This window comes from Lytechinus variegatus, chromosome 3 (genome assembly GCF_018143015.1).
Source record: "Lytechinus variegatus isolate NC3 chromosome 3, Lvar_3.0, whole genome shotgun sequence".
In the NCBI taxonomy this organism is placed as follows: Eukaryota; Metazoa; Echinodermata; class Echinoidea; order Temnopleuroida; family Toxopneustidae; genus Lytechinus; species Lytechinus variegatus.
Window position 1 is genome coordinate 69,401,637 of NC_054742.1, and position 27,758 is coordinate 69,429,394.

At 37.5% G+C, this 27,758-nt stretch overlaps 1 protein-coding gene across 2 annotated transcripts; it reads left to right on the forward strand.

Annotated features, from left to right (window-relative positions):
- On the forward strand, positions 1-25,803 carry LOC121411796 (THUMP domain-containing protein 3-like). Of its 2 annotated transcripts, XM_041604653.1 has the most exons (10): positions 1-262; positions 5,806-5,883; positions 8,976-9,556; positions 10,061-10,130; positions 15,267-15,388; positions 15,933-16,020; positions 20,367-20,380; positions 24,200-24,323; positions 25,059-25,223; positions 25,254-25,803. In XM_041604653.1, the coding sequence occupies exons 1-10, from the start codon at positions 11-13 to the stop codon at positions 25,266-25,268; spliced, it is 1,509 nt and encodes a 502-aa protein (XP_041460587.1). In that variant the 5' UTR covers positions 1-10; the 3' UTR covers positions 25,269-25,803. The 2 variants fall into 2 exon arrangements, with proteins under 2 accessions (XP_041460587.1, XP_041460586.1); XM_041604652.1 differs by having other exon boundaries at positions 25,059-25,803.
- Positions 25,804-27,758: the final 1,955 nt, after the last annotated feature.

A 27,758-nucleotide genomic window follows, 5' to 3' on the forward strand; every position in this document is an offset into this window, starting at 1 on the left:
TTTTACACACATGCATGCATGCACGGCACGTCAGCACAGCGCAGTTAAAATTCTGGACAGGTCTCACCTGATACTAATAAAGATGGGGGAAAAATCAGAAGATTTGAACATTGCTACAGTATGTGCAACGATAAATACAGGTCTAGAACATTTAGGCAACCAAGAATGTGTTGAGAAATTGGGTTCCAGCTCCCTTTCAAGAACCGTCAAGAAATTCAGAGGACGAATCATATTTGAGCTTCCTGCACAGGACATTAAAAAGGTATCGGGTATGGTAATAGTATTGGGAATAAAATTTATAATATATAAATATAATTGTTTACATTCTGCTTTACGCGTAACGTTACATCATGTATTCATGTTCAGTCACCTTAAAATTGAACAACTTGTGCAAGTTAGTCATGTTGTTACTGTTTGTCAAATTTTATTAACATTTACATACAGTAGAGGCGCACGGCCAATATGGGAGACTCCAATAGGGGAGACAATCTCCCACATTGGAGACTTGCTTTGCAAAAGGACAAAAGAAACAACACCAACAAAAGCATGATTTTTTCCACCCAAAATTTTGTCTCACTGAGGTCAGAAGCCCATTTGTTTTGTGTGTGATTGACAACAAAAATCCTTATCAAAACAAAAGTAGACGGTGAATTTTTAAAGTAGACGGTGAAAAGGGGTAATTTTTCATGAGGAATCTGCTTATCACATTTTTATTTGCCGCCAAGGTAATCCTTTTGCCGCAAATGTAAACAAAGGAAATTGGTCTCCAAAACTGGAGACTGTCTCTGAAATTGGATACCCAAATTCTTCACAAAAGTCTCTGATATTGGAGATAATCTCCCACATTGGAGACAGTCTCCAATATTGGCCGTGCGCCTCTACTGGTTGTAGACAGCTGGCAGCCGTCATGGCCGTCTGTTTCGAGGAGTTTTTAAACATTTTTTTTTATTTCTCCTCGTACACAGACGGCTCGCTATCGTGCAGCCACCATTAGGGGACTTGCAATGCAAAATCCCCCCGTCGGGGCTTTTCAATTTTTGTCTTTAATGAATAAAAATTTCGAAAATTATAGTGACCAGAGTGCAAATTTATATTCCCTCTTGGCATTAATTGCCAAAAAACGGACAAAAAATGAAGTTAAAAGGAACAAAAACAGTGACTTACCTCGGCTGTCGCGCAAATTCACTTCCCCGTTTTATCCGATCTTAAGTACGGTACATAAACATATGGCCATTGAGTCCCCTGTACAGATCGCACTAGAACTTCGGTCTCTGTATTTGGGGAGTGAAGCCAACGAAGTTCAGCTGAACAACCAACAAAACAGAGACCGAAGCTTTTGGTCTAGTCATGTTGTTACTGTTTGTCAAATTTTATTAACATTTACATACAGCTGGCAGCCGTCTTTTTCCATGAGTTTTTGAACATTTTTATTTTTTCTAAATTTCTCCTTGTATACAGCCAGCTCGCTATCTTGCAGCCACCATTAACATTAGGGGTTAACAATGTAAAATCCCCCCGATGGGGCTCATCAATTTTTTTTTTTTTTATTTCATATGAAAAGAGCTGTACCAAAATAAAGATTATTATTCTGTTTTGGTCTGAAATGCACCAAAACGGAAAAATGAATTTAAGGACGTTCCACAGTTATGTTGTTGTTGTTATTCATTGTGGGTCGTTTCCACACCCAAATGATCTCCTCAGTTATGTTTGTGCGCATTATGATCTGTGCAAAGTTTACACTTCGCGCGCTGACGCGCTGACGTCACAACGGATGAACAGGTGATTTATGAGCTGATTTTTCTCATCTTCTGCACTTCAACTGCAGATCCGATGCGTTATTTCATAAAAATAAAAATGGAATTATTCCATAGACTATTAAGAAAAAATCTCTACAATTTCAAAATACTTTACTCTGCAGTGTTGCCAAAAATCATGACTATTACCCTGAGTTTGAATAAATGGTAGAGTGGTTTTGATTTTTTCTTCACATAGATACAAAGCATTCGGTGCATTATTAGTGTTTTAAAAATCACATTTGCTCTAATAAAAATGCTGATAGTTCAAAAACAAACACATGAACTCCTATTTTTTTATGCTTGCCTCTTTTAGGTATACCTTCCTCTACAACTCTGCAAAACGTTTGGAATTTGTTACTGAAATTTCATATTTTTTTAGATTGGGATTTTGTTTGGGATTTTTAAGAACTGCATGTATGTAAGCTTCTCATTATTGCAAAAATTTAGGCACTGGATATCAAAAGTTACATTAGCAAAATACAGTATATCTTCATTATATTCCCCCCCCCCCTCTCCCCAAAACCCCCAGAACTTAAAATGCCCCCCTATCACCATAAATTGACGCTAAGCCTATACTCATACAGGACCTTGGTCTGTTATCTAGGTAGCTTGCCTAGTATTGCAGGTGAGCCTGTCCATGATATATGTCATAAATGGACGTGATTCTTACCTATTTTGTCAGGTAATGTGTTTCCAACACCGGCCTGATACAAAGGTAAGCTTACCATTTGTCAAGTAACGTAAATTGAAGCTTTACCCATTTTTCAGGTAATGTTTCCAACACCGACCTGACATATTGGTAAGCTTGTATTTGTCAGGTAACGTAAATCGAAGCATTACCCATTTGTCAGGCAATGTTTCCAACCCCGAGCTGACATAAAGGTAATCTTACCCATTTGTTTTTGTAATGTAAATTGAAGCCTTACCCATTTGTCAGGTAATGTTTCCACCCCTGACCTGACATATTGGTAAGCTTGTATTTATCAGGTAACGTAAAATGAAGCCTTACCCATTTGTCAGGCAATGTTTCCATCCCCGAGCTGACATATAGGTAATCTTACCCATTTGTTTTGTAATGTAAATTGAAGCCTTACCCATTTGTCAGGTAATGTTTCCACCCCTGACCTGACATATTGGTAAGCTTGTATTTGTCAGGTAACGTAAATCGAAGCCTTACCCATTTGTCAGGTAATGTTTCCACCCCTGACCTGACATATTGGTAAGCTCGTATTTGTCAGGTAACGTAAATCAAAGCCTTACCCATTTGTCAGGTAATGTTTCCAACCCCGACCTGACATATTGGTAAGCTTGTATTTGTCAGGTAACGTAAATCGAAGCCTTACCCATTTGTCAGGTAATGTTTCCACCCCTGACCTGACATATTGGTAAGCTTGTATTTGTCAGGTAACGTTTTCAACCCGACCGGACATATAGATAAGCTTACCCATTTGTCAGGCAATGTTTCCAACCCCGACCTGACATATAGGTAAGCTTACCCATTTGTCAGGTAACGTAAATTGAAGCCTTACCCATTTGTCAGGTAATGTTTCCACCCCTGACCTGACATATTGGTAAGCTCGTATTTGTCAGGTAACGTAAATCAAAGCCTTACCCATTTGTCAGGTAATGTTTCCACCCCTGACCTGACATATTGGTAAGCTTGTATTTGTCAGGTAACGTTTTCAACCCCGACCGGACATATAGATAAGCTTACCCATTTGTCAGGCAATGTTTCCAACCCCGACCTGACATATAGGTAAGCTTACCCATTTGTCAGGTAACGTAAATTGAAGCCTTACCCATTTGTCAGGTAATGTTTCCACCCCTGACCTGACATATTGGTAAGCTTGTATTTGTCAGGTAACGTAAATCGAAGCATTACCCATTTGTCAGGCAATGTTTCCAACCCCGAGCTGACATATAGGTAATCTTACCCATTTGTTTTTGTAATGTAAATTGAAGCCTTACCCATTTGTCAGGTAATGTTTCCACCCCTGACCTGACATATTGGTAAGCTTGTATTTATCAGGTAACGTAAAATGAAGCCTTACCCATTTGTCAGGTAATGTTTCCATCCCCGAGCTGACATATAGGTAATCTTACCCATTTGTTTTTGTAATGTAAATTGAAGCCTTACCCATTTGTCAGGTAATGTTTCCACCCCTGACCTGACATATTGGTAAGCTTGTATTTGTCAGGTAACGTAAATCGAAGCCTTACCCATTTGTCAGGTAATGTTTCCACCCCTGACCTGACATATTGGTAAGCTCGTATTTGTCAGGTAACGTAAATCGAAGCCTTACCCATTTGTCAGGTAATGTTTCCAACCCCGACCTGACATATTGGTAAGCTTGCTTGTTTGTCAGGTAACGTTTTCAACCCCGACCGGACATATAGATAAGCTTACCCATTTGTCAGGCAATGTTTCCAACCCCGACCTGACATATAGGTAAGCTTACCCATTTGTCAGGTAACGTAAATTGAAGCCTTACCCATTTGTCAGGTAATGTTTCCACCCCTGACCTGACATATTGGTAAGCTCGTATTTGTCAGGTAACGTAAATCGAAGCCTTACCCATTTGTCAGGTAATGTTTCCACCCCTGACCTGACATATTGGTAAGCTTGTATTTGTCAGGTAACGTTTTCAACCCCGACCGGACATATAGATAAGCTTACCCATTTGTCAGGCAATGTTTCCAACCCCGACCTGACATATAGGTAAGCTTACCCATTTGTCAGGTAACGTAAATTGAAGCCTTACCCATTTGTCAGGTAATGTTTCCACCCCTGACCTGACATATTGGTAAGCTCGTATTTGTCAGGTAACGTAAATCGAAGCCTTACCCATTTGTCAGGTAATGTTTCCAACCCCGACCTGACATATTGGTAAGCTTACTTGTTTGTCAGGTAACGTTTTCAACCCCGACCGGACATATAGATAAGCTTACCCATTTGTCAGGTAACGTAAATTGAAGCCTTACCCATTTGTCAGGTAATGTTTCCACCCCTGACCTGACATATTGGTAAGCTTGTATTTGTCAGGTAACGTAAATTGTAGCCTTACCTATTTGTCAGGTAACGTTTCTAACCCTGACCTGACATATAGGTAAGCTTACCCATTTGTCAGGTAACGTAAATCGAAGCCTTACCCATTTGTCGGGTATTTCCAGCCCCGACATGACATATAGGTTAGCTTACCTTGTAAGGTAAGGTAAATCGACGTGAAGCCTTGCCTATAATTGCAGGTGTGCTTGTCCATAGTATACATGTATGTTGTAAATGGTCGTGAATCTTACCTATTTTGTCAGGTATTGTGTTTCCAACACCGGCCTGATACAAAGGTAAGCTTACCCTTTCGTCAGGTAATGTAAAAAGAAGTCTTACCCATATGTCGGGAAACGTTTCCAACCCCGACCTGACATATTGGTAAGCTTGCCCATTCGTCAGGTAACGTAAAAAGAAGTCTTACCCATATGTCACGAAACGTTTTCCAACCCCGACCTGATATGTGGGTAAGCTTACCCATTTAGCCCTGAAAATTGAACATTGTAGGCAGCTTTTGTAATCATCATGGGGGTATTACGCCATATCTAACTTAACGATCCATGTGAGCGCAAAGTGTGAGCTGAAAATTTTAATATACTGGCCAGCAAAAAGACCTGTTAGCAGTGATCCATTTAAGAGTACATTTCTCTATAATAATTCTATATTTCAACCTGAAAACTCAATTGTAACCATGAAGAGGGTGGATGTATCAACCAAACAATTGATGCGAGCGCGAAGATCGAGCTGCCTGAAACTTCAATATCCGACCAGGAAAGTGGACATTGTAAGCACTTTTTGCATGAATAATATGCATATAATAATTCATGTGAGAGCGAGTTTATACTTTTAATTAACCTTTCTGAAAAAGGACAAGTCATGTTTATCAACTGTTTGCAGGTTTCAATAGATATTGAAATTATTATTTTAATGTTCTGGTAATCTTTTTTTTTTGTTTTCATGCAGGCTACTCAACTGAGGTCAGTGGATAACTTGTCGGTTGTTCTCAACAATATTAGTGATGTAGATTTACACCAAGAGAAGGTAATAGAAATTTTTTAGTTAATTAACTAATTGATTAATCAATTTATTGGGTTACTGATAAACAAATGAACCCGGGGGCCATTTCATAAAGCTGTTCGTAAGTTAGGAGCGACTTTAAGAACGACTGATGACCCTTTCTTTTGCGCTAAACTATCGCCAATTCATTATACCATTTACCACAAGAAAGGATTTCATTCTTGAAGTCGTTCTTAATCTACAAACAGCTTTATGAAACAGCGCCCTGTTATGACTCTCAAAATGATGGCAACAACCAGGGACAAAACACATCACAACTGTGTACAGATGATTGTCAGCTGCGACTCTGTTTAGAACCAGCCTGTTCGTTGTCATGGCATCGTTATTTTTGTTGATTGTACACAAGGCACTATGTGGCCAAGCCTCCATTTGTATTTCTGAGCTTTTACAAAGAAAAGTTCAGACACTCACAACCTGCGTAGTTCACATGATAATTTGCTTCTTCATATCCCTACTCGTAATACAAAGATAACTTTGGGAGATGGTGCTTTTGCCTGTGCAGCCCCAAAGTTATGGAATGGTTTGCCGTATGTAGTGAGATCCTGTCCATCAGTAGAAACGTTCAAACTTAAAAACCTATCTGTTCAAATAATTCCCATACATTCTTTACCCCCTTTTCTAATTTTGTATTCAAGCATTTCACCGGCTCTAAATTGCAGCGCAGTAGAATATATGCACTTAGTTTCTGTGCTATATAAATCAGTATATATTATTATTATTATATTATTGTGATGTCACACTTCAGTACTCTATTGGTGTATGGACTACGGTTTGCAAAGCCAACAGCTGCTTACATTCAGAGCTACCAAGTCTCACGCATTATGCGTGAGACTCACGCATTTTTGACTCTTGTTCATCCCCTCAAATCTCTGTCTCACGCAACTATCACAGCCTGTCCCCATATACATTGTACACAATGTCTATGATCTCACTCAGATTCACAGAAAAACTCACGCATAGCTGGTCTTTGAACTTGGCATCTCTGTACATTTGTCAAATAATTATATGAACGTCCATGCCTTAACCACCAATTATATTTAAGTTGAATGCTCCATAATTTGGAAAGGTGAAAAAATTGTATTTTTGTCAGATTGTTTTGTTTTGCATTCATCACCGTTTGTACATTGTGTTGAAATAATACACAAGTCAATGGGAAACATTATTGTTTTGTATTGTATCGATTATTCCAATATTACCTTAAATCATAACTTGACTTTTAAAACTCAGGGCTTTGTTTTTAAGATATGGGATGTAACTGACCATGAATGTTCTGTTTGGATAAAATTTTGCCAAATTTACTGTATAAAAATAAAATCATGATAATTGGTTCAACTTTTAGTCCAAAATGACAATTTTCACACGAATCACACTTGTGTTATGCAAGTTACATTTTCAAATGGCAATTGACTCAAAATTAAATTCAGAATGAATTTTAGCATAACACATGTATATCCAGATGTTTCAAAATAAAATCCAGAAAATTTGATCTAAATTTGGTATCTTCATACGAATTGAAATATCTCCTACATGTAAGGTACAAAAATGACTGTAAATTCAACTTTTTTGTTTGACAATCCATATTGTCAATCATTTTATTAAAATAAAAAGGAATATAAGATTTTCAAGTAATTATATTTTATTAGATGGCTCAGAATGGATAACCAGAAATATTCCAAGAGTTTGGGAAAATATTCCATGAATCGCAGATGAATGGAATATTGGCCCTAACGAGTGGAATATTTTCGGTATTTCATGAAATAAAGCCATCCAATATAATTATTATCATCTATACAACCCTCTTTCCCCCAAAAGGGAGAAATTTGATTAACAAGTCAATTACCTATCACATTATGGCATCATACTTTAGGATCAATTTTGGTCATTGACATGTGACTTACATGTAATTCATTATGACGTTATTGAGCGTACTTGTGAGTTATGATGTGTGCGCATTGCTTTCATTGTTGTACGCGTTGTGTATTTCACGCATTCGCGCATGTGCACTAGACTGTAAAATATGGTCTCGTACTCAAAACGGTAAATTTTGTACAGGAGCCTATGGGATATTCGTCAGATTTCGGTCATTTTAAGGATATGCTCTGATACTGCACAGGCAATTGATGCAGACCAAAATATGTTTTTTAAATGTATGGCTAAAACGCTGCATATAGATGATACTCAACAAGTTGAAATTTTGTATAAATGTCACAGTCCAGTCAAGGTCTTCAATCTAAATTCTACATTCAGCTTACAATCAGTGTATCCTTGTCATTCGTTTGATGTAAACATTGTCTACATATTCATCATTTTATCTGTATGGGTCATGACCTTGTTCAATTCAGGCAGCTGTTGTCTAGGTAGGATGTTGTATGTTTATACTATTAGACATTGTTTACCTTTGTCGGGTTCATTCAGGTCGTGGGTTTATGAAGCCTGGAAATTATACAGATTATTTTTGGAAAAGCAAGACAGATAACTTGTCAATTTTGTGTGGAAAATAATGGAAAATCACTTATCAAAGATTTTGCAGAAAAAGCAAAAATTTTTATCTTAACCTGTCAAACCACCAATTTTGAGTCTCGTTGTAATTTCTGAAATAAAAATATTTTTTCTTCTAAATGACAATTACAAATAAATTTTAGGCTGGTGTATTTTCAGTTTCTTATTTTTTCTGCTTTCTCATAAATCATTCTCTTATCAAGGTTATATTGTTGTGGGAAATCTAGTGAGAATGTGTAAAAATTAAAAAATGTAAATTTCTTAAATCCAATTAAAGCAAATTAATTTCAATCTGTTTTATTCAATCAAATCAATGAATACACATACAGATCATACATGGAGAACAATAATATTTTTAGGTAGTTTCAGTGATTAGGATGTCATAAAAGCAAAAGCTAGGTTAGTAGGACACCCAAATAGAAAGGAATTCAATTTGAGTTGAATTGAGGAAAATAATAGATAGATGCTTTATCATTTGGCCTCATCATAATGATAATACAAAGTCAAGAAAGATTAACCAATATTCACATAAAAATTTGATTGTTTTTTTCTTCAAGGAACAAGTTATTGATGACCTATGTAAGAAAATCATTGAAAGCAATTGGAAGTTAGCCTTGGACACCTGGAGAAATTTCACAAAGTCTGAACTCTGTCTGGACCCTCTTCCTGGAAAACTACCCTCTGCATCCTCCAAATACGTAGATGCCAAGACAACACCAGAGGTTGGCATCAAGGACAAGAATGATGACAGTCCTGGAGAAGTGCCTCCTAAGGAATCATCTTTGAGGGAAGTGCCTCTTGCTGATACTCCATCTGAAGCAATAGCATCAGAAGAAGTTCCTCAAGGAGAATCGACAACCACTGTAAACCGTCCAACATTCCGAGTGACTTGCACACGAACAGGAGAGAAACACAAATTCAACTCTCGGGACGTTGCCCCAGCGGTGGGTAGTTTGATCAATGAGACCTTTGGATGGCCCGTCAAGATGAAGGACTATGACATTGAGGTGGTGGTCAATATCGTGGAGGACTCGACCATGGTGTCCATAAGCTTGACCAAGGAATCCATGCACAGAAGGAACATTACTCACTTTGGTATAACGACTCTCAAGTCGACTATCGCATACTGCATGCTTCGGTTAGTGAAGTATTTCTTTTCTTGTACGAGAACCCGAAGTATCTGCCAAATTGTAAAAATTTTTCAGTGTACATTTGAAGGGATTGGTCAACGTCATCTTAGGATAGAATGTGATAAACATTATCATGGCTGAGAGGCGACATGATGGTGAATGAGGAAAGAGAGGGACCACATTCTTTTCTTTCCAGGTGTTATAATATATATAATGGTTATTGCACAACTCGTTTTCTTACTATCATGATGACAATTTTGGGCCTTTTTGGCACATGCCTGTGAGTAAGGACATTATCAGAAGTTTAAATTCTTCATTGTTCTTAGATTTTCCCTGACTTCTCATATGCAGTGCTTTATAATCAGTATTTTCCCTTTGAAATAGTTTCTTCTATACTTTATCTCACAACCAGATTATTTGTTTGTCTTTTTGATTGAGATAAGAGCTTTGATAAAGTTTTAAATTCTTTCTTTCTTTTTCTCCCCTCCCTCCCTGATTTCTTCTCCCTTCAGAATGGCTCAACCTCAACCAGGAGAAGTTATCATTGATCCTATGTGTGGTGTAGGTGGTATCCCGCTTGAGGTAAATATCTAACTAATATTGACTGGTCTTGAGGGGAATATTGATTATATTGCCCACAAGAGAATCAAATTGTCCCTGTGTCTTTTGACAGGGACAATTATGGTCCTTTTAAGGGCAACATTTTCTCTTGTTCCCTGAAAGTAGATCCAGTCAATATATTTTTATAGTAAACTCTATATCAGACATCTTGAGCAAAATCCTGGAATATTTTACCCTTTGTTACAGGGTAATCTTGTGTCTTGTTTATGTTTGGAGCTCTGAGCTGTATCATAGTGACTTAATTACAAGGTCACATCCCTTGGGTTGTATCCATGCCGTTTGAGATTCATTGGCAGTTTGACTCCATTCTACATGTACAGGCTTGAATTAATACCTTGGATGGAGGCATTTAAAGGTAAAAGCTTGACCTTAGACCTCTCTTTGACTCGGACCTACACGTCTTGTCAAAACTTTGGCAGTAATGAAGAGCTCAGATGTATGGTATGAGTAATAATATTTCATGTCTTTTTATACTACCCTACATGATGTAATTGGACTATCTTTATCAGCAATCATTTTTATTTTGTCCCACTGTTATGTGATCCAGCAAACTATTACCTCTATCGTGAATTCACCCTTAACCCTAAATAGACTGGGCTATTTTGACGCCTAAGAAGACGGGGGGGGGGGGGGGGGCTGATATGATCTCGGCTGCCGATCGCGACGAAAATTGGCACATGCGTTACCCATGGCATTATCTACCAAACTATAACTAAAATTCTGCAAAAAATCTCATGTCTCATTAATTATGCTAATTTATGTGTAAATTCATAGGTTTGCTCTAATTAATAAGATAATGCCCCTGAAATGGTAATTTTTGTTTCACACACTCTAGATAGGCATCTGATCAAATTTATTTTAAAAAATTTCAACATCACAATTATTTTCTTATGTATTCTATTGTTTTCTAAATTTCTTATGTATTTCTTTGTTTTTCGACCTTTTGTTTTTTATTGTTTTTTTAAAGGAAATGGTTGGTTACTTTATTTTGACCATAAGAAAAGATCAAATTAATTGATTTTAAGCAGTAAAAGGAAAAATGATACTTTTATGAATTTTTTGCTAAAAACACTATTTGCATTGGATTTGTACACAAATTCATGTTTTTGAGTAATTTTGGGTCTGCATGCACGTACGAAATATTGCGTAATTTTTTTGGGGGGGTCACAATCATGGTCTCAAAAGTTTGCGGCGGAAATATCGTGAAAAATGTTGAGGGGGGGGCTTAATCAACCCCCTCCCCCAGTCTTTTTAGGGTTAAACAGGAACAAGTACAAACCTAGCAATAAAAATTGCACTCATGAAATCAGGAATAGTCCATATTATTTTAGAATCCAATTTATGATTTCATGTATGAGATTGAGTACGGATCAAAGTCGTTCTAATAACAGCATGCACTCCAATTATCTGTATTATTCTGGTATGCAACTTTTCATGAATAGAAATAATCAGCATTAAATCTGCATCTACAAATTCATGAAAGGGGTGTATTTCAAGTCGAATAATCTTTAGATCATTTGTAACAAAGATAACCAGTTATTTATTTTCATAAAAAAATTAACGGTACAATCCTATTACAGTCTCTTCACGATTTTTATTAATTTCCCGCAAATTCCAACTTTAAGACACACTCGGGATTTGACTTCATATAAATTATTCAGACCATTGCATATACTCTTTGCTTGGGCTGACAGAGAATTTTAGATTAAAAAAGGTTTCTGGAATCTCAGGATTGATATTTTGGAATGCCGATAGGCTAGAATTTGAGATTTAGAAAATTCGGCTTGCATGGAGAACCACCTTATAATGCGGATGTAAGGTATATGCTGCTCCTGAGGATGACTGTGTAAATTATCATTCCTGAGGTGCTTTTCATACCGTTCCTTTTCATACCGAGGAGTGATAGAAGGGCTTTTTTGAAAAGCACTGAGGGAGTGATGATTTCCACCATCATCTGAATACAGAGTAGTCCAAATATTTTTACATGCCTCATTGACAATCACAAAGATCTATCTAAACCAGGCATGAGATTTCTCGGCGGATTTCCGCGGATTTTGAAATTCTAAAAAAAAAAAAAAAAAATTGTGTTGTTTCTCGTCCGCGTCCTCTTCCCTTTTTGATTGCAGCATCAATTTTTTTGATATTAACTATTTTTATGGCTGCTGAATAGCGAAAAAAAAATTCACAAGATTACTCTGGGATCTCTCTCGCAACTTCAAAAACAATTGCAAAGTCCGATATCGCCGTAATTGCAAGAAAGAAAAAAATCTGATTTGGTTTTTTATTGGAATTTTGAAGATACCATCATGAATTAGCGAGGAAATAAAGTTTGCAAACTCCGATAAGATCACGGATTTCTTCATTTGTAGTGCATTTTCGGGGACCCCGCTTACTGAATCTGAACTAATCCGTGGCGTGCTTTGGAAATATGGCGCAGATAAATCAATTCTAATGACATATGTATTCCAGCGTGGTTTTTTGGTGATAGCGCCTGTACTTAGATGTGTGTTACGGTGATTATAGGAATAACGCATTCCGCGGAGTTGTTTAGCGAATATGCAGTGCACGAGAGGTTTCTTCTGAGCATGCGCACTCCACACGAGCCGGAGGCGAGTGTGGAGTGTGCATGCGAAGAAGAAACCTCGAGTGCACTGCATATCGCTGAAAAACGACGGGTAAAATGCGTTATTCCTTTTATAAGATGGCTAAGTAATTTCGATCGCAATTTTAAGCACCTTATATGAGAAAGAAATAATGAAAAAGATCTAAATCATATATCAAAAATTTTGAAATTGCACTTACCGTGGGTTAGACAATTTGGGTGCGCGAAATTTGCACGGGCGTGCAGGGATAGACACTTTTCGCGAATGATCACGTGGTACGCTTTGACCAATCAGCAAGCTGCAAATTATTTAGCCATCTTATAATGTGTGCTTGTGACTCTGTTGGGTGAACTGCATGTGTGCTACGATGGTGTGATCATAGAGGTTAGCTCCATGGTGTGATTGACTGTGCTGGCGTGACGTGAATTTGTGAAATGCATTAAATTTTCTTGCGAGTTTTCTAATGTCAGCAGGCAATGCATCGAATATTCAATGAGGGATTTTATATTCAATATTAATTTTAAAAATGAATTAAAAGCTCCCTGGGTTATGCAGCTGGCAGCTTTCTGCATGCACGTGTGTATACATTTGTTTACATTGAATGCAAGTGATACGGACGTACAGCGTTTTCGAGTTGGATTATCGTGGATTTTACAAGAATTTGTAGGGTGTGTGGTGTAATTTCTTCAACTACAAAATGAAGACTGTTGAGAAGAATGACCCTCGTGTTAGTGATATTGACAAGGATGTCTCCAACAAGTTCAAATGGCAGTGGTTGGACCATGAAGTTGAGCTTGCAAAGTCAGCTACGGTGACTATATTTATCTACAAAATAACCTCTTCAAAACAGTAAAATTTGATTGTAGAATGCATCGAAATGGGGTTTTGCATACCTTAAATTCCAAAATTTTCCCAACGTGGGAAGGGGGAACCCCCCTCCCACACCCTCCCCCAGGAGGGCCATGCAGTTCCTCTTTTTTTCAAATTTCTCTGTCTCATGCCTGCTAAACTCAAAGGCTATTGGTGTATAATACTTTAGTTAGGACCATTAGTGAAACTTATCTTAACCCTATCTAGGCGGGGGGGGGGGGGGCCTCGGAGGCCCCTCTCAACGAATCGTGCAATATTTTTTGACCGCGCCGCTCACTGAGTTTTTACTTTCAAGTCTTGCGCAACTTTTGAGACCAATTTTGCGTCACCCGGGTATGTGGTTCCGAAATTACGCAACATTATGTAAGTGCATGTCAGACCCAAAATTGCTCAAAAACGTGATTTCGTGTACAAAGTCAATGCAAATTGTGTTTTCAACCAAATTTCATAAATGTATGATTATTTTTAGTTTTGCTAGTCTAAATGTATTCATTTTATGCTTTTTATGATCACAGAAGAGTCCCAACAAATTTCATTGAAAAAACAATGAAAAACAATGAAAAACAAAAGGTAAAAAAAACAAGGAAATACATAAGAAATTGCAAAAAACAATATAATACATAAGAAAATGATTTGATATCACAATTTTTTTCATGTACTCTTGCTTAGGACACCACAAAGAGTTTCTATACCAAAAATTAGTACATTTGGAGCTTTATTTAGGGAGTTTGAGGAAAAAGTATGATTTTGCATACTAATTACGCATAAATTAGCACAATCACTTAATAGCGATTCGCATGATGAAATAAATTACTATACAATCTTGTAGATTATGTCCCAGGCAACCCGTGTGCCAATTTTCGGCGCGATCACGCGGTCGACGGCCGAGATATTAGGGGGGGCCTGGGAGGCCCCCCCCCGCCATAGGAACTCCCAAAATACCCCGGCCTAGATAGGGTTATGTTGATTCACGAGATCTCTTAAGCACTGCTGCTGGTCAACCTCCACGGGACGGCATGGACCTGACCTAGCAGCAGGCAGCTGCTCGTAGTAACAGCTTCTCGTTGTGGCCCTACCCTCAAGGGTTCACCTGTCCTACCACATGAATGATAAAAGAAATTGATAGCAAGTCAAAACCCAGAGAAAATGACAGACGGGACTGTAGCATGTCACATGATGTAGATTTGTTTGAACAATCAGTGATAGAATCTTAGTGAGGTATATAGTAATTCTTATGAAAAACAATGGAGTGTGTCATGAAGGATCTTGTTAGTGCTTCTCACTAAACAATTTTCATTGAGCCAATGATTTGTTGTCGCTTATAAATGACAAGTCAGTAAAAGTGATTGACTTTGTGTTTCAAGAAATGCTCTCCTCGGTCCCGTAACACAAAGCTTAGCGATGAATAGCAAGTATGAAAGAACACTTCTGATTGGTTCCTGGTCAGTGCTTTGAACTAGATGCGCGTTTAATATTGATCTTGATTGGTCAGTCCATTTAGCGACTGATCGCTAATATTTGTGTTACCTAGCCCAGCCCAATGATTACATTGAGGATATTTGTCTTTTTCATATTGAAGGGTTACTGTAAAATTTATAACTTTCATTTTCTATTTGTGTAACAGGGTTTGCTAGATTGGAAATCTTGCCACGTCGTTGCTGGAGATATGAATGATGTGGCAGTAGAAAGAACAAAAGCTAACTTAGATTCACTATCTGAAAGAAGGAGAAGTGTTCGTATAGAAAGGTGAGTTTGTCCGGTAAATACGTTGACCATCAATGAAAGGGGGTGATGATGACGACATTGGGCCGAAAGCATAAAAAGCAGCAATTGCTTTTTTTCTTTGCCTTTTGTTTGATGGTGATGATGATGGTGATGATGAAGATGGTGATGATGAAGATGGTGAGGATGATGATGAAGATGATGATAATGATGATGACGGTGATGTTGATGATGGTGATGATGATTATGATGGTGATGATGATGATGGTGATGATGGTGATGATGATGGTGATGATGATGATGGTGATGATGATAATGATGATGATGATGATAATGATGGTGATGATGATGGTGATGAAGATGGTGATGATGAAGTTGATGATGATGATGATAATGGTGATGATGATGATGATGATGGTGATGATGATGATAATGGTGATGATGATGATAATGAGGGTGAGGATGATGATAATGATTGTTTTATGCTTTATGGTGATGATGATGTTGATGATTTTGATGATGATGAACATGGTGAGGATAATGGTGATAATCTTTGTTGCTCTAACAGACCTGATATTGACAACGATGTTCTACAGTGGGATGTAACCAATCTACCTCTAAAATCTGCCTCAGTAGATGTTTTTGTCACAGATTTGGTGAGTTCACAACATTTCCTCAAATAGGGAGATTTTGAAATTTGGATATGCATTATGTTTGCCTTTTTTAAAAATTGAGAATGCATCCAGTATGGTTAAAGTGGTATCCTTTATCCTCTTCAAGTTCAAGCCTACCCCAACATGAAGTTGATTTAAATAAGCAGATTGAAATCAAACAAGCAGAACACTGAAATTCATTGAAATGAACAATTCCATTTTTTCCTCTACCAATTCTTCATGGATCATTATTATTGATTGTGATATTTTGGAAGACCCTCTTTATCATCAAATCTATGAAAATTCAAAATATTTTACATGTAATACTGGTAATCTGGGTTCATGTAAAATAAAGGATGGGAGACAGTTTGTGACATTTCTGGCTTGTTCATTTGCATACCGCCCAAAAATGAATAGAACTGTTGACTTTAAATTTTCTATAACTTTCTTATTTTGCATCAGATTTTGATGAAATTTTCAATGCTCAGATATTTTTGTCTAATTTGTTTCTCTTCGATTAAATCAACTTGCGTTTTGTGTAGGCTATACATGTACTTGCAGGTTTAGAAATCTACTTCCTTAATCTTTTATATTATATTTAAGTGAGACATGGGGCCTTTTCAAAGAGTTTTCATTAATTGCATATTTTTCACACCAACCTGATTGGATATACTGATGAGAATTTTGAACAGTGTAGATGCAACAATGATTTTGGTTGGCTAATATATATTTTTGTCATTGAATGCTCTGGAGCCTAAGGCCGTATTCTGAAGTCAGGTTTAACTTTATAGACCACAGTCTAACTTTGTGCTAAACCTTTGGGGAGCCAAAAATTAAGAAGTTCTCTTTATATTGTATATTTCTTATATTTACTATTTTGTTTCCTTTTGCCTTTATGAGGAAAAATACTTCAGTTATCATTCCCAGACAACTATGAACAATTTGGGTGTTATACAGTGGTGCTCAAAAGTTATTGAACCCTGCCAGAAAATGAATATATTTGAAGTGTCCAAGTTCTGCCATGTTTTAGGTATTTAATTGTGAAGTCAGGTGATAGAATCCCAGGGGGCCACTTACATTGACGAGTGGATACCATGCGCGACCCAAAAAACACGTAAAAAGGATGTCCTTTTCATGATAGGGCACGTTACGTACGTAACGTGATAAGGGTGTCAAAAACGCAAATATAATGAAAAAAGGGTATCTATTTCGCTGGGAAAATTACGTGTTTAGGGTCGAATTTGCGGGGATGATAAACCAAAATTAAAATGTTTTATAAAGGATGTCCTTTTTGTCCCAACACTGTGTTTAGAGTTTGATTTGCGCGAGGTGTAGAAGATGACCCTATGGTCGTACTAAACCAAATAAGGTAAAGCCGACGACCGAAGGACCCGTAACAATAAAACATTCCTGTACTTGTTTAGGGGTTCATTTCAGGGAATATTTGCCAAGAGTATCGTTTTGTTTCCAATACTTGTTAAGGGTAGGGTTTCACACGCCAATACTTGTTAAGAGGTGCATTTTCAGAATATGGAAATTACGTGTTTAGGGTGCTTTTCGAGACCCCATGGTCGCGCATGGTATCCACTCGTGAATGGAAGTGGCCCCCCCCCCCCCCCGGGATAGAATATTACATGCAATAAAGTTTGTTTCTCTAGGCTTGCCAAACATGGTAGTGTTGTTGTCTACATTCAACTCTTTGCATGAAAGAGCACATTTTTTGGTGGGGTTTACTAACTTGTGAGCGCAACTAACTGTATGAGTTGATAAATTGGATGTGTACTGTAAGGAATTTGTGCCCCAACTGGCTCTCCATGGTTAAACCACGACTTCATACCAGGGTTTGAATCAAACCCAATGTGGGCCTGAGGGTGTGTTTATGCTTCCATAGCGAGGACAGAATCAGCGATTTCAAACGTCGATTCAAAATGCCGATCGTAAATGTGGTTCTGGGAGTGCTGTTTATGCTTAACTTTTCAGAGCAAATCATGGTCTCCAGCTGGCTTCGCATCATAAAGCGAGGTCAAATTGGGCGTGCCTTTTTTCGAAAGTTTTTTTCTGATTGTTGTTATTATATGGAGATAACATGGAGAAATACGAATGGATGCCCACGGATTTTCATCTCACCGGAAGCATGTACCACATGACGTCATTTAAACATGTTTACGATCATGGTTCTGTTTATACTTCCCCAGAAAGCCTGATTCTGGTTAAACGACGTTTACAAACGCACCTTTTTTGTTAGTTTACGATCGGCGTTTTGAAACAGCGTTTAAATGAAAGTAAGCATGGACGCAACCATGTTTTGGACTAATCACGTTTGGAAACGCTGATTCTGGCCTGAAAAGTGGAAGCATAAACACAGCCTGAGTGTGTTGTACATACACCCTTGAAATCAGCATGACTTTGCTGAACGACCTCTGGTTGACCCCAAAATACCATCATGACCCCCTGCAGAGTTGGAACGAACTGCATCGATTACATCAAGTCCTTTTTCCTGTTGACAGCAATAATGTCATTCATTCACAAATATCAATACATGCATGAGAGGAAATGCAGATAATGTCAGGTTCAATATTTATTTCTATTTCCCCATCTCACCCTTCTGTCGGGTTTTGTTTTTGTGTGGGCGTTGCGGTTTGAGTTTTGTTTATTCAGGCAGAGGCATCCATGGTTAGAAGCTGATTATTATTATTGCTTGTAATAGTTCAAGTAGTGGTTTATAGAGTGTATTTGATTTCCTGATTTTAATGATCCTTTGTATTAGTAAGTCAGGATCAGTCTTGGATTGTAGTTTAGAGGTAAAAGACAGTATTTGCAGCAAACAATTATTTCACAAGAAAATCTTTTAAATCAAGGTTAATTGTCAAAATAATATTTATACATCTAGATCTGGTTCAATAGTTTAAACTTATCTTTGTAAATGAAATGAAACCGATAATTCTGATGATCACTAACATGGAAAAGCATATGTGGGACAGTGTATTAATATTGCTTCGAAAAATACCCGACATTGATGGAATTCCGTGCTTATTTTGCTTGTTTCTCAGCAATTACGCATTTTCTTCCTGAGCTATTAATAGCTCATATTTTTTTATTTATACATGCAAACACTTTGGTGGTCAATTTATTGCATTCTCTTTGAACTCATTTAAGATCGTTACAACAACTAGGAGGCCGTTATCTTTACGCTTTCAAAAACGAGTTTTCTCGAAACCAATTCAGGAAACCAGTTTGGAAGATCGCTTTGCTAGCGTTCCAACTTGATCACACGAAAGTGGTTTTCAAAATCACTTCACGTAAAGCGATCTTGTTGCTCTCAGCAGGGTGACGCTTTTCACGCGAAATTCGTAGCATAGGCATTCAACACCTGTCGTGTGGAGTAGCGTGCTCAAAATGTGCGAAAATCAATTCCTGTCCTCACGCTAAAACCAGTTTAACGAGGCAAAGCGATCTTGAAAACTACATTGTGAGGAGGTTTTCTGAACTGGTTTGGAAGATTGCTTCCAAGACCGGTTCGACCGTTCTCACTACGCGTTAAACTAGTTTCCACTAAACTAGATTCCAGTAAACTAGTTTTAGGAACATAGTAAGAACGGTGTCTAGGGCTGTTTAAATGCTAGTTAAATATTTAAAATTTACAATACTTCCATCAGTTTTCCTCTGTTGAGTGTTCTGAGCTCAATTTTATGTAATGCCAAGTGTAGATTTAGGACCGTCAATACTTCCTTGTTGAAGCAGTTTATCCATAGATTTGAAAATCAATTACGTTGTTTTATTAAGTTTGTTATCAATAAAAAATGCTGGAATCAATGACATCATTGATGTCATTTCAGTACCTAACAACTTTTGTTTTACTTTTAATGAAACGGGCTATTAATATTTCCTCTTAGAAAAGGAGTATCAGTATATTATGGACTAATTTTTTTCTGATATTATCATTGCCCTGCAATGCGAAGAGATACAATCTTAATCTTAGGATTGATGTAAAGGGGCTGTTATACCTGGACATTTTAGCCAGTGCATGTCGATGTCTGTGTGGCAAGCCGTTTTATGATTTCAAGAATCCAGGTAAAATGGCTTGTCATATTAACCCTAAGATACACTGGCTAAAATGTTCTGGTGGGACAGTCCATTGAGTCATGAAGATTGATAGGAAGATTTTGTTCTTACACAGATCAATTGTAAGATTGTTTACATGTATATCACAGTACATGGACCATACATGTATACACACATTTTCAATATATTCTTTTTATATCATCACACTTGTTTTAATGAGTTTTATCATCATGAACATATCTAATAAGTCTCTTTTTTTTATTCCTCATTTCTATTGATGCCGACAGCCGTTTGGAAAAAGGTAAGTTTAGGTTAAATATATAATGATATATCTATTTACATAATGCAATTACTATATGCATATAATCAACTGCGCTTTGATACTTGGTATCACATTATTACCCCGGCTGTAGCTAAACCGCCATATCGACACTTAAGTGTCAAGGAATAAATCCTTCTGGGTACCCATTCACCTCACCTGGGTGGAGTGCAGCATTATATGTATATAGGGGGTGTATCAATAAAAAAGGAAACCCAACTTCTATGATTGTTCTCAAACAGTGGCGGAACGTGACCCGGAGGAAACAAAGCATTGGAGGGGCACAGCATTGTTCACAAAGAATACAGTGACCCTCCAATCATTTGTCTCCTTCGGGTCACGGTCCACTACTGTTTGAGAACACTATCCAATCATGAAACGTGAACTTAGGTGATGGTTAAGGTGTCATCAACATTGAAATCTTAACCAAGGTTTTTGTCAAATGTCATCATAACTGTACGGGTAATCAAGTATTACTAATCATATAATATCCAAGTCCTTTGGCAGCGCATAGAGATGTATTCATAATGTATTATGCGCTATACAAGAACTGACTATTATTATTTGGCATGATGAGTTGCAGGTCACATGATCAAGGGCAAAAGGTCAATTAAATTAGAGTCAGTGGACGAGTTGACGATTATTTTTACAATTGAATGGGTAATAGAGTTACATGCGTATGCAGTGGCGGACTGTGACCCAGAGGAGACAAATGCCCTTTTTACACAGGATTTTCTTAACCCCGTACTATCCTTAACCCCGTACTATTTTTTTTCTTTTTCACACATGCCAAATTGTTATTGCTAACCCCGGATAACGAATGCTTGCTTTTCACACACGAAACTCGCTAACCCCGGACTAGTGGTTTATGTCGAACATTCGTAGTACAAGTACTTCACTCGTACACTTTTTACACACGCTACAATTTCCTTAACCCCGTACTATAGGTGGGCCAAATTGCCATTTAGCCCCACCTATTGTACGGGGTTAAGCTTAGCCCACTTTCGTTTTACACATGCGATCTTAACCCCGTACTATTGCTCTTAGCACCGCAATTGCTGGGATAACCCTTTTTTTGCAGGGCCAAATAATCCCGTACTATAGGTGGGGATAGCCCACTTTGCAAAAATGCTGTGTAAAAAGAAAGTGGGCTAAGCTTAACCCCGTACTATAGGTGGGGCTAAATTGCCATTTAGCCCCACCTATAGTACAGGGTTAAGGAAATTTTAGCCTGTGTAAAAAGGGTAAAAGCATTGGAGGGGCACAGCATTGTTCACAAACAATACAGTGCCCCTCAAATCATTGTCTCCTCCAGGTCGCGGTCCGCCACTGTGCATATGACATAGATCTCTCTATCTGGTACTCTTCTTTCTTCTTCCCCTCCTTTGAAATAAAAATTTTTCCCCTTTCATTTCATGAAGAATCATGGGAGGGGAGAGGGGGGTCACTCCTGTTGCCCTATAGTGTATCCCTGTTGAGTATGGATGATACACATTTCAATAAACAATGTTCAAGCTATCTTGGGTAGGGGTTAATGGCTAATCTATGAATGTCTTTTATAAGAGGGGAAGAAGAAAGAAGAGTTACCAGATGGAGAGATCTAGGTCACCATTCTTTCATCTTATGTATCAAAGGTATGCATGACATGTGAGAATGCAGGTCATTGTCCAACCTAGCAACAGTCCTGAATTATCCCATTCATTGAGGTTTAGTGTCCCACCATTATTAGATAAGTCCCTGATGGTGATGCACCTATTCTGTATCCTGCATTTTCCTTTGAGTACTTTCAATAGATAGAACCTTTATGAATGGAAGAATACAAAGCATTCACATTCAAAGAAACAACAGGTGGTTTTCTTGCAATTTTTTTAGGCCATTGTAGGTTTGATGTTTGAATACCTTTTGTGAATAGATGCAATGAATTCCTGATTACATAATTGTACCATGAATGCATGATAAAAGATTTTCACTTTCCCTCTGCCTATTGGATGATATCACTAAAAGTCTATTGTCACACATCATGTTTATGCATGAGATGTTGGAAGCTAACCCATGACGTGGTGGTTTCCTCTTCAACTGTCAAAAAGTTTCCTTGCCACTTGTTGGGAGTATATAAGAAAGGACTTGCTTGCTCATAGACTGGAGGCAGTGAGCAAGCAAGGCCAGTGTAGAGAGACACATGTAACAGAACATGTGACTAGTCATGTGATACATGATGATGTTACTATGCACATCAACATAACAATAAACATGCACAACACAAGACTCTACAACATACCATAACCCCCAGTTAACCTTTATGCTGGCCTTGTTTATTATCTATTTATGTCAGCCCGTTTTTTCGGCTGGCATAAATAGGTGATAGTATGCTAGTGGGCTGCGTTTTCAACTCAAAAGCAATTTATGCTAATTAGATTTGAATCAAACTGAAGTGTAAAGTGCATACAGTGTAGGTTAAATTTGTTCTTGCATTTTGTTTCAATCAAGGTTTCATTTACAAATTCAATGAGATATGAGTGTCTTGCCTGTAAAAACAAGGTTATGTTTTTTGGAATGTCATTTCCTAAATATAATGAAACAGGCTAATCAAGTAACACTTCATTAGAACTCTTATGGTATCCAAAATTTTGAATTCTTATGATAATGTTGAAAATTGATTCAAGTCCCTACATGTAGTAGTGGTTATAGATGAATTTGAGGTCATTTGGGAGTCTAAAACTGATAATAAAGCTTTACCAATGGTTATCGGTTAACTTATACAAGATATCAGGGTCATTTGTGGTCAGCAAGCCTACTTTTAGTACAATTTTTTTCTCTCTTTGAAATATTATTCATCTTAGTTTTAAATATTAGATTGTGTAATACAGGCAAGCCTGTCAGAGCATGGTGTTCAATGTGATCACATGATAGAGGCATTGTAACAAGTTAAGTTAATTTTGGCTATCATTAAACATCATAGGGTTATTCCCCTAGTGTTCCTAAAGTGAGGAAGTTATCAGATAGTATTTAATTATGACCTCAAACTGTTGGCGTCAGTCCTTATCTTAAAGTGCCAATGAGGAAATGGGATTAGAAATATGATGCGAAAAAATTTGTCAATATGTTTTGTTTTATGCCTTGAAATGCTCTTTCTAGCTTCCCTTTTCAGCTTCCTTATCTAAGGGGTCAGTGTAAACTGATGAGTGTTTGATTTTTTTCTGGGAATTCTCTTATCAGTAGAAATCTGGTGTTAACACCGGCTCTAATACCAGCCAGAACACCATACTTGAAATCAGGCTGGTGTTGGGATTGTTGAAGGCTGATGCTGAATGTCATCTGCTGAACCCAGCTGGTGCAGACGATCTACGTGCAATTTCCCCATCCCCATTGTGAAAAATCGTGATTTCAAGTTCGATGTTGGCAATTTCAAGCTTGCGAACACAATGAAACATCCCAGTAAAATTAGCTTTTACAGACGACTACAAATCATTTATATATATTTTTAAAAATAATGCGTAATCTTTAATCTATGTACAATGATAATTTGAATAATGCATTTCTCGCGCAGAGGCATAACGCCATGAGCTAACGATGCGCAATCAATATCATTCTTCTGAACCCAAATCGGTGTCGGAGCTTTGTTCACCTGCCTTTTTATGCTCGCAACACCAAACATGAAATCACCCATTGAATTTTTTACTCTAATTTTGCCTCATGAAATTATGTTACAGTTAATTTTGCTAAATACTTGTACCCCCCTCCCTGATAAGTGCACCAAGTAAATTAGGGACTAATATTTGTTCATCCTTATTATTATTGCAGGCTTGGTAGCAGAAGGAATAACTGGTCTCTGTATCATAAATGCCTAGAAGAGATGGCCAGAGTTTGTCGGCCTGGGACTGGCCGTGCTGTGCTCTTAACACAAGACAAGAAATGTATGGTTCAGGTCAGTTCAATCAAAAAGTTATTATAAAACTACACTTAGTGCACTAACTTGACACCTCACAAATCCCAATTAAAGGAAAATATATGTCGTGAGCACATTATTATATCATCGAAAGAGAATTTGATACCATATTGTGGTATGTGTTAATGCTTGGATACTAAATTTTGATTTGTGTGCTGTCCAAACTTTGGCCTTTTAGCAAATTTTGTATTGATTCAATTTCCCCATGATTTGTCAGTTGTTGGGCCCTTTAATTGTATTATTGTGGAAACATCTCCATCATGATTGCAGTTAATATCTTCCATGGCCAGGTCCAATTATTGGGTTTCAAAAATCTCTGGTGCATTTTACTGGCCCGTTAAAAGTGAGGGCCGATCTGTGATCATGTCGTCCAATACAAGAAATTCTCAGCTTTCGTTGGATTGTGCCATCACATCAGGTTATCATGTCAGTCACAGACAATCGCATATACCTAAACATTCGAGAAAAGGACCCCCTAAATTAGGTCCAGTTTACCCGATCATTCAAGAATTTAGCTATAATTTCTCGAATGTGATGTGATTGCACAAGCCGCTGTCTACTGGTAAAATATATTTATAAAATTTACATTGACGTACTATGCAAAAAAGTCCCACATATAGGGGGTCGGATGTAATATTTTATGGAATCATTTCTCACTAATTTCCTCTTTTGTACATCTCTCACTTCATCTCTTTATTCTATTTTCCCCATTAGACCCTGCAGCGGTGCCACCACATATGGCGCAAGAAACATGTCTACTTCATAAACCATGGAGGACTCAAGGCCTGCATCTATCTTCTCCAGAGGCCAAAGGTTAAACAACGTCGGAACAAGACAGACGGACAAGATGAAGCAGGAGATTTAGACGAAGAGGAAGGAATGGATGAGAGTACAGAGCAAGATGATGAAATGCAAAGTTCTTGACAAAGAAACCTGGTAACAAATAGAACTCCATGTTTCTTCACCAGCACAGCTTGCTCGAGTGAAGACAGCGATGGGGGTAGATCACCTTGACAATAAGTTCGGTTTAATAAAATCATATCATTCTCCCTACTAAAATCATAATACTGATTTTCTTTGTTCTTGGATTTAAAGAACTTTCATGCATACAGACTTGCCTAGATAATTCATTTTCTTTACTAAGCAAGAATTGCTAACCCTTGGCAATTTTTCAGAAAAATCATGTCTAATTAGTGGGAAAAAATATAGAATATATAACATTTTGTGATGTCATATACCATGTACAAGTAAAACTTGGAAATCAGCTGCTCATTCACCCCGAAGATGAGCTTATAGCATCCGTCCACAATTTCAATTCTGTTTGCCTTATATGATAACACTAGGTGGGGAATTATTACAAAGCATTATTATTTGCTTCTATCTGACCGGAATTCTTTAACATTTCACGTGTAATTTAAATTCTGTTTGCTTCATATACTAATAAATTCATGAATCACAATGTTTATTTGTGGATCATTTTTGTTAACTTTATATGATAGCTTAACCTTATCTAGGCTGGGGTATTTTGGAAGTTCATATGGCCGGGGGTTGGGGACACTTCTGTGATCATAAAAAGCATCAAATAAATACATTCAGACCAGCAAAAAGTAATCATACATTTATAAATTTTTGTACACAAAGTCATGTTTTTGAGCAATTTTCGGTCTGACATGCACTTGCTGTGGAACCACGTACTCGGGTATTGGTCTCAAAAGTTGCGCAAGACTTGAAAGTAAAAAGTCAGCGAACGGCGCAGTCAAAAAAATTCGCGCGGTGAATATATTGTGTGATTCGTTGAGGGGTGGGAGCCTTCGAGGCCCCCCCCCCGGCCTAGATAGGGTTAAACTTATTTGAAATAATATAAAAACTTGTTACAAACTTCAAGGTGCACAGTACATTTATTCAATTAAATATTGGCATCACATTAGCTTGAATACAACAAACACATTATAAAAATGCACCAATTTTCCATCTAAATTAGCATTTTACAAAATACATATTTTCACAGTTTATAATCAGATACAAAATGACTGTAAAATAAATATGCTTGTCAAACAATGGTAATTATGATGGTAATACAACAGGGGACAATGTTAAATTGGCCCTGGACAGAAATATTACTGAAGGTTGGTGTGATTTTATAACGTCACAGTACAATTCCTCAAGATGCCATTATAACATCCATCAGATTATTACCTTGACCTATGCCTTAATTGCATGCCCAGATATCCATTCATTTGCATTGGCAATAATTTCATTCCAAACGTCCCATGTTAAAAAGTGGGCATGGCCAAAACATCAATAAAATAAAATAGAAAGGGTTGACAATTATTTATCAACTTCTTCAGCCCAATTCAAAAATGAATTGCAAAACCTTTACTTCATTAGCACACATTAAATACAGCTTGTACCAAGGGACTTCTAAACAAAATAGTTTTTCCTGAGGATCGACATGTAGTTGTTGTGCTGTGACAGACCCAAGGACCTGCACTAAGTGAGTTGTTGAGGGTATCCCTGCTTACTCTCTCAGAATAGAAGGAAGAACCAAATTCTTTGGGAGCTTTTGAGATGAAAAGGATTGAAAAATCAGGCCAATAAACATAACTTATGCTATGGAAATCCTCACATTTGCAATTTCTAAGGAAATCATGGGAACAAAACTAGACATTTTGGGGGCATTTTATAGTCCATCAAGGGAAGTTGTTCACATGTGATATCACACATCCTTGTCGCTCTCCATAGCATTAATGATGTTCGTTTTTCTCTTTCAACACAAGCCTACTTATTTAACTCCATTCCTATTCAACTTAGAAATTATGTTTAACCTCGTCATTAAAATCTCTTTACTTCAATGATATTAAATAAAGAATGTTTGTGCATGGGTGTTAATTGTTTGTTGACATTGTCTTCATTTTGGACGCCACCCAGCCTTTGAAAATGATACAAAATCGAAACACTATTTTATAACATCCAACAATATTAACCACAATTATGGCAGCATGATGAAATCTCCGTTTGAGAACACGTAGACCCCAGTTTTTTCATGGACCTACTCCATGGCTTTTCTCAATTACTGACCCAGGTAAGTATCAAAACACCTGTTTCTTGACCTCGATCCAAAGATAACATAATAGCCCTAACGCGGTCCCCGGCAAAGCATGCTGCCATTTTTTATTCACTTACTTTCCTTATTTGGAGGTCGATTTTCTTTGTCCGAAATTGGAATAACATTGAATTTCTGAATACAATATGCCTTTGAAAACGTGATTAAATATCGAATAGAATAATTTCATTCCGAAGGTCCTACTACAGGCAGAGAAGTCTTACGTAATAGCACAGCTGTTGTTTATCATTTCGTCCCTGGCCCAACGCTCATAATCTGGCCAGCGGGGATTACCTGGCCAAGCGGGGTTG

Coding starts and splice junctions, on each gene's coding strand:
- LOC121411796 (XM_041604652.1), top strand. CDS start 11: ATGCATGCATGCACGGCACGTCAGCACAGCGCAGTTAAAATTCTGGAC. Junction 15,389..15,932: donor AGAAGTGTTCGTATAGAAAG/GTGAGTTTGTCC, acceptor TTGCTCTAACAG/ACCTGATATTGACAACGATG. Junction 24,324..25,058: donor ACAAGAAATGTATGGTTCAG/GTCAGTTCAATC, acceptor TTTCCCCATTAG/ACCCTGCAGCGGTGCCACCA.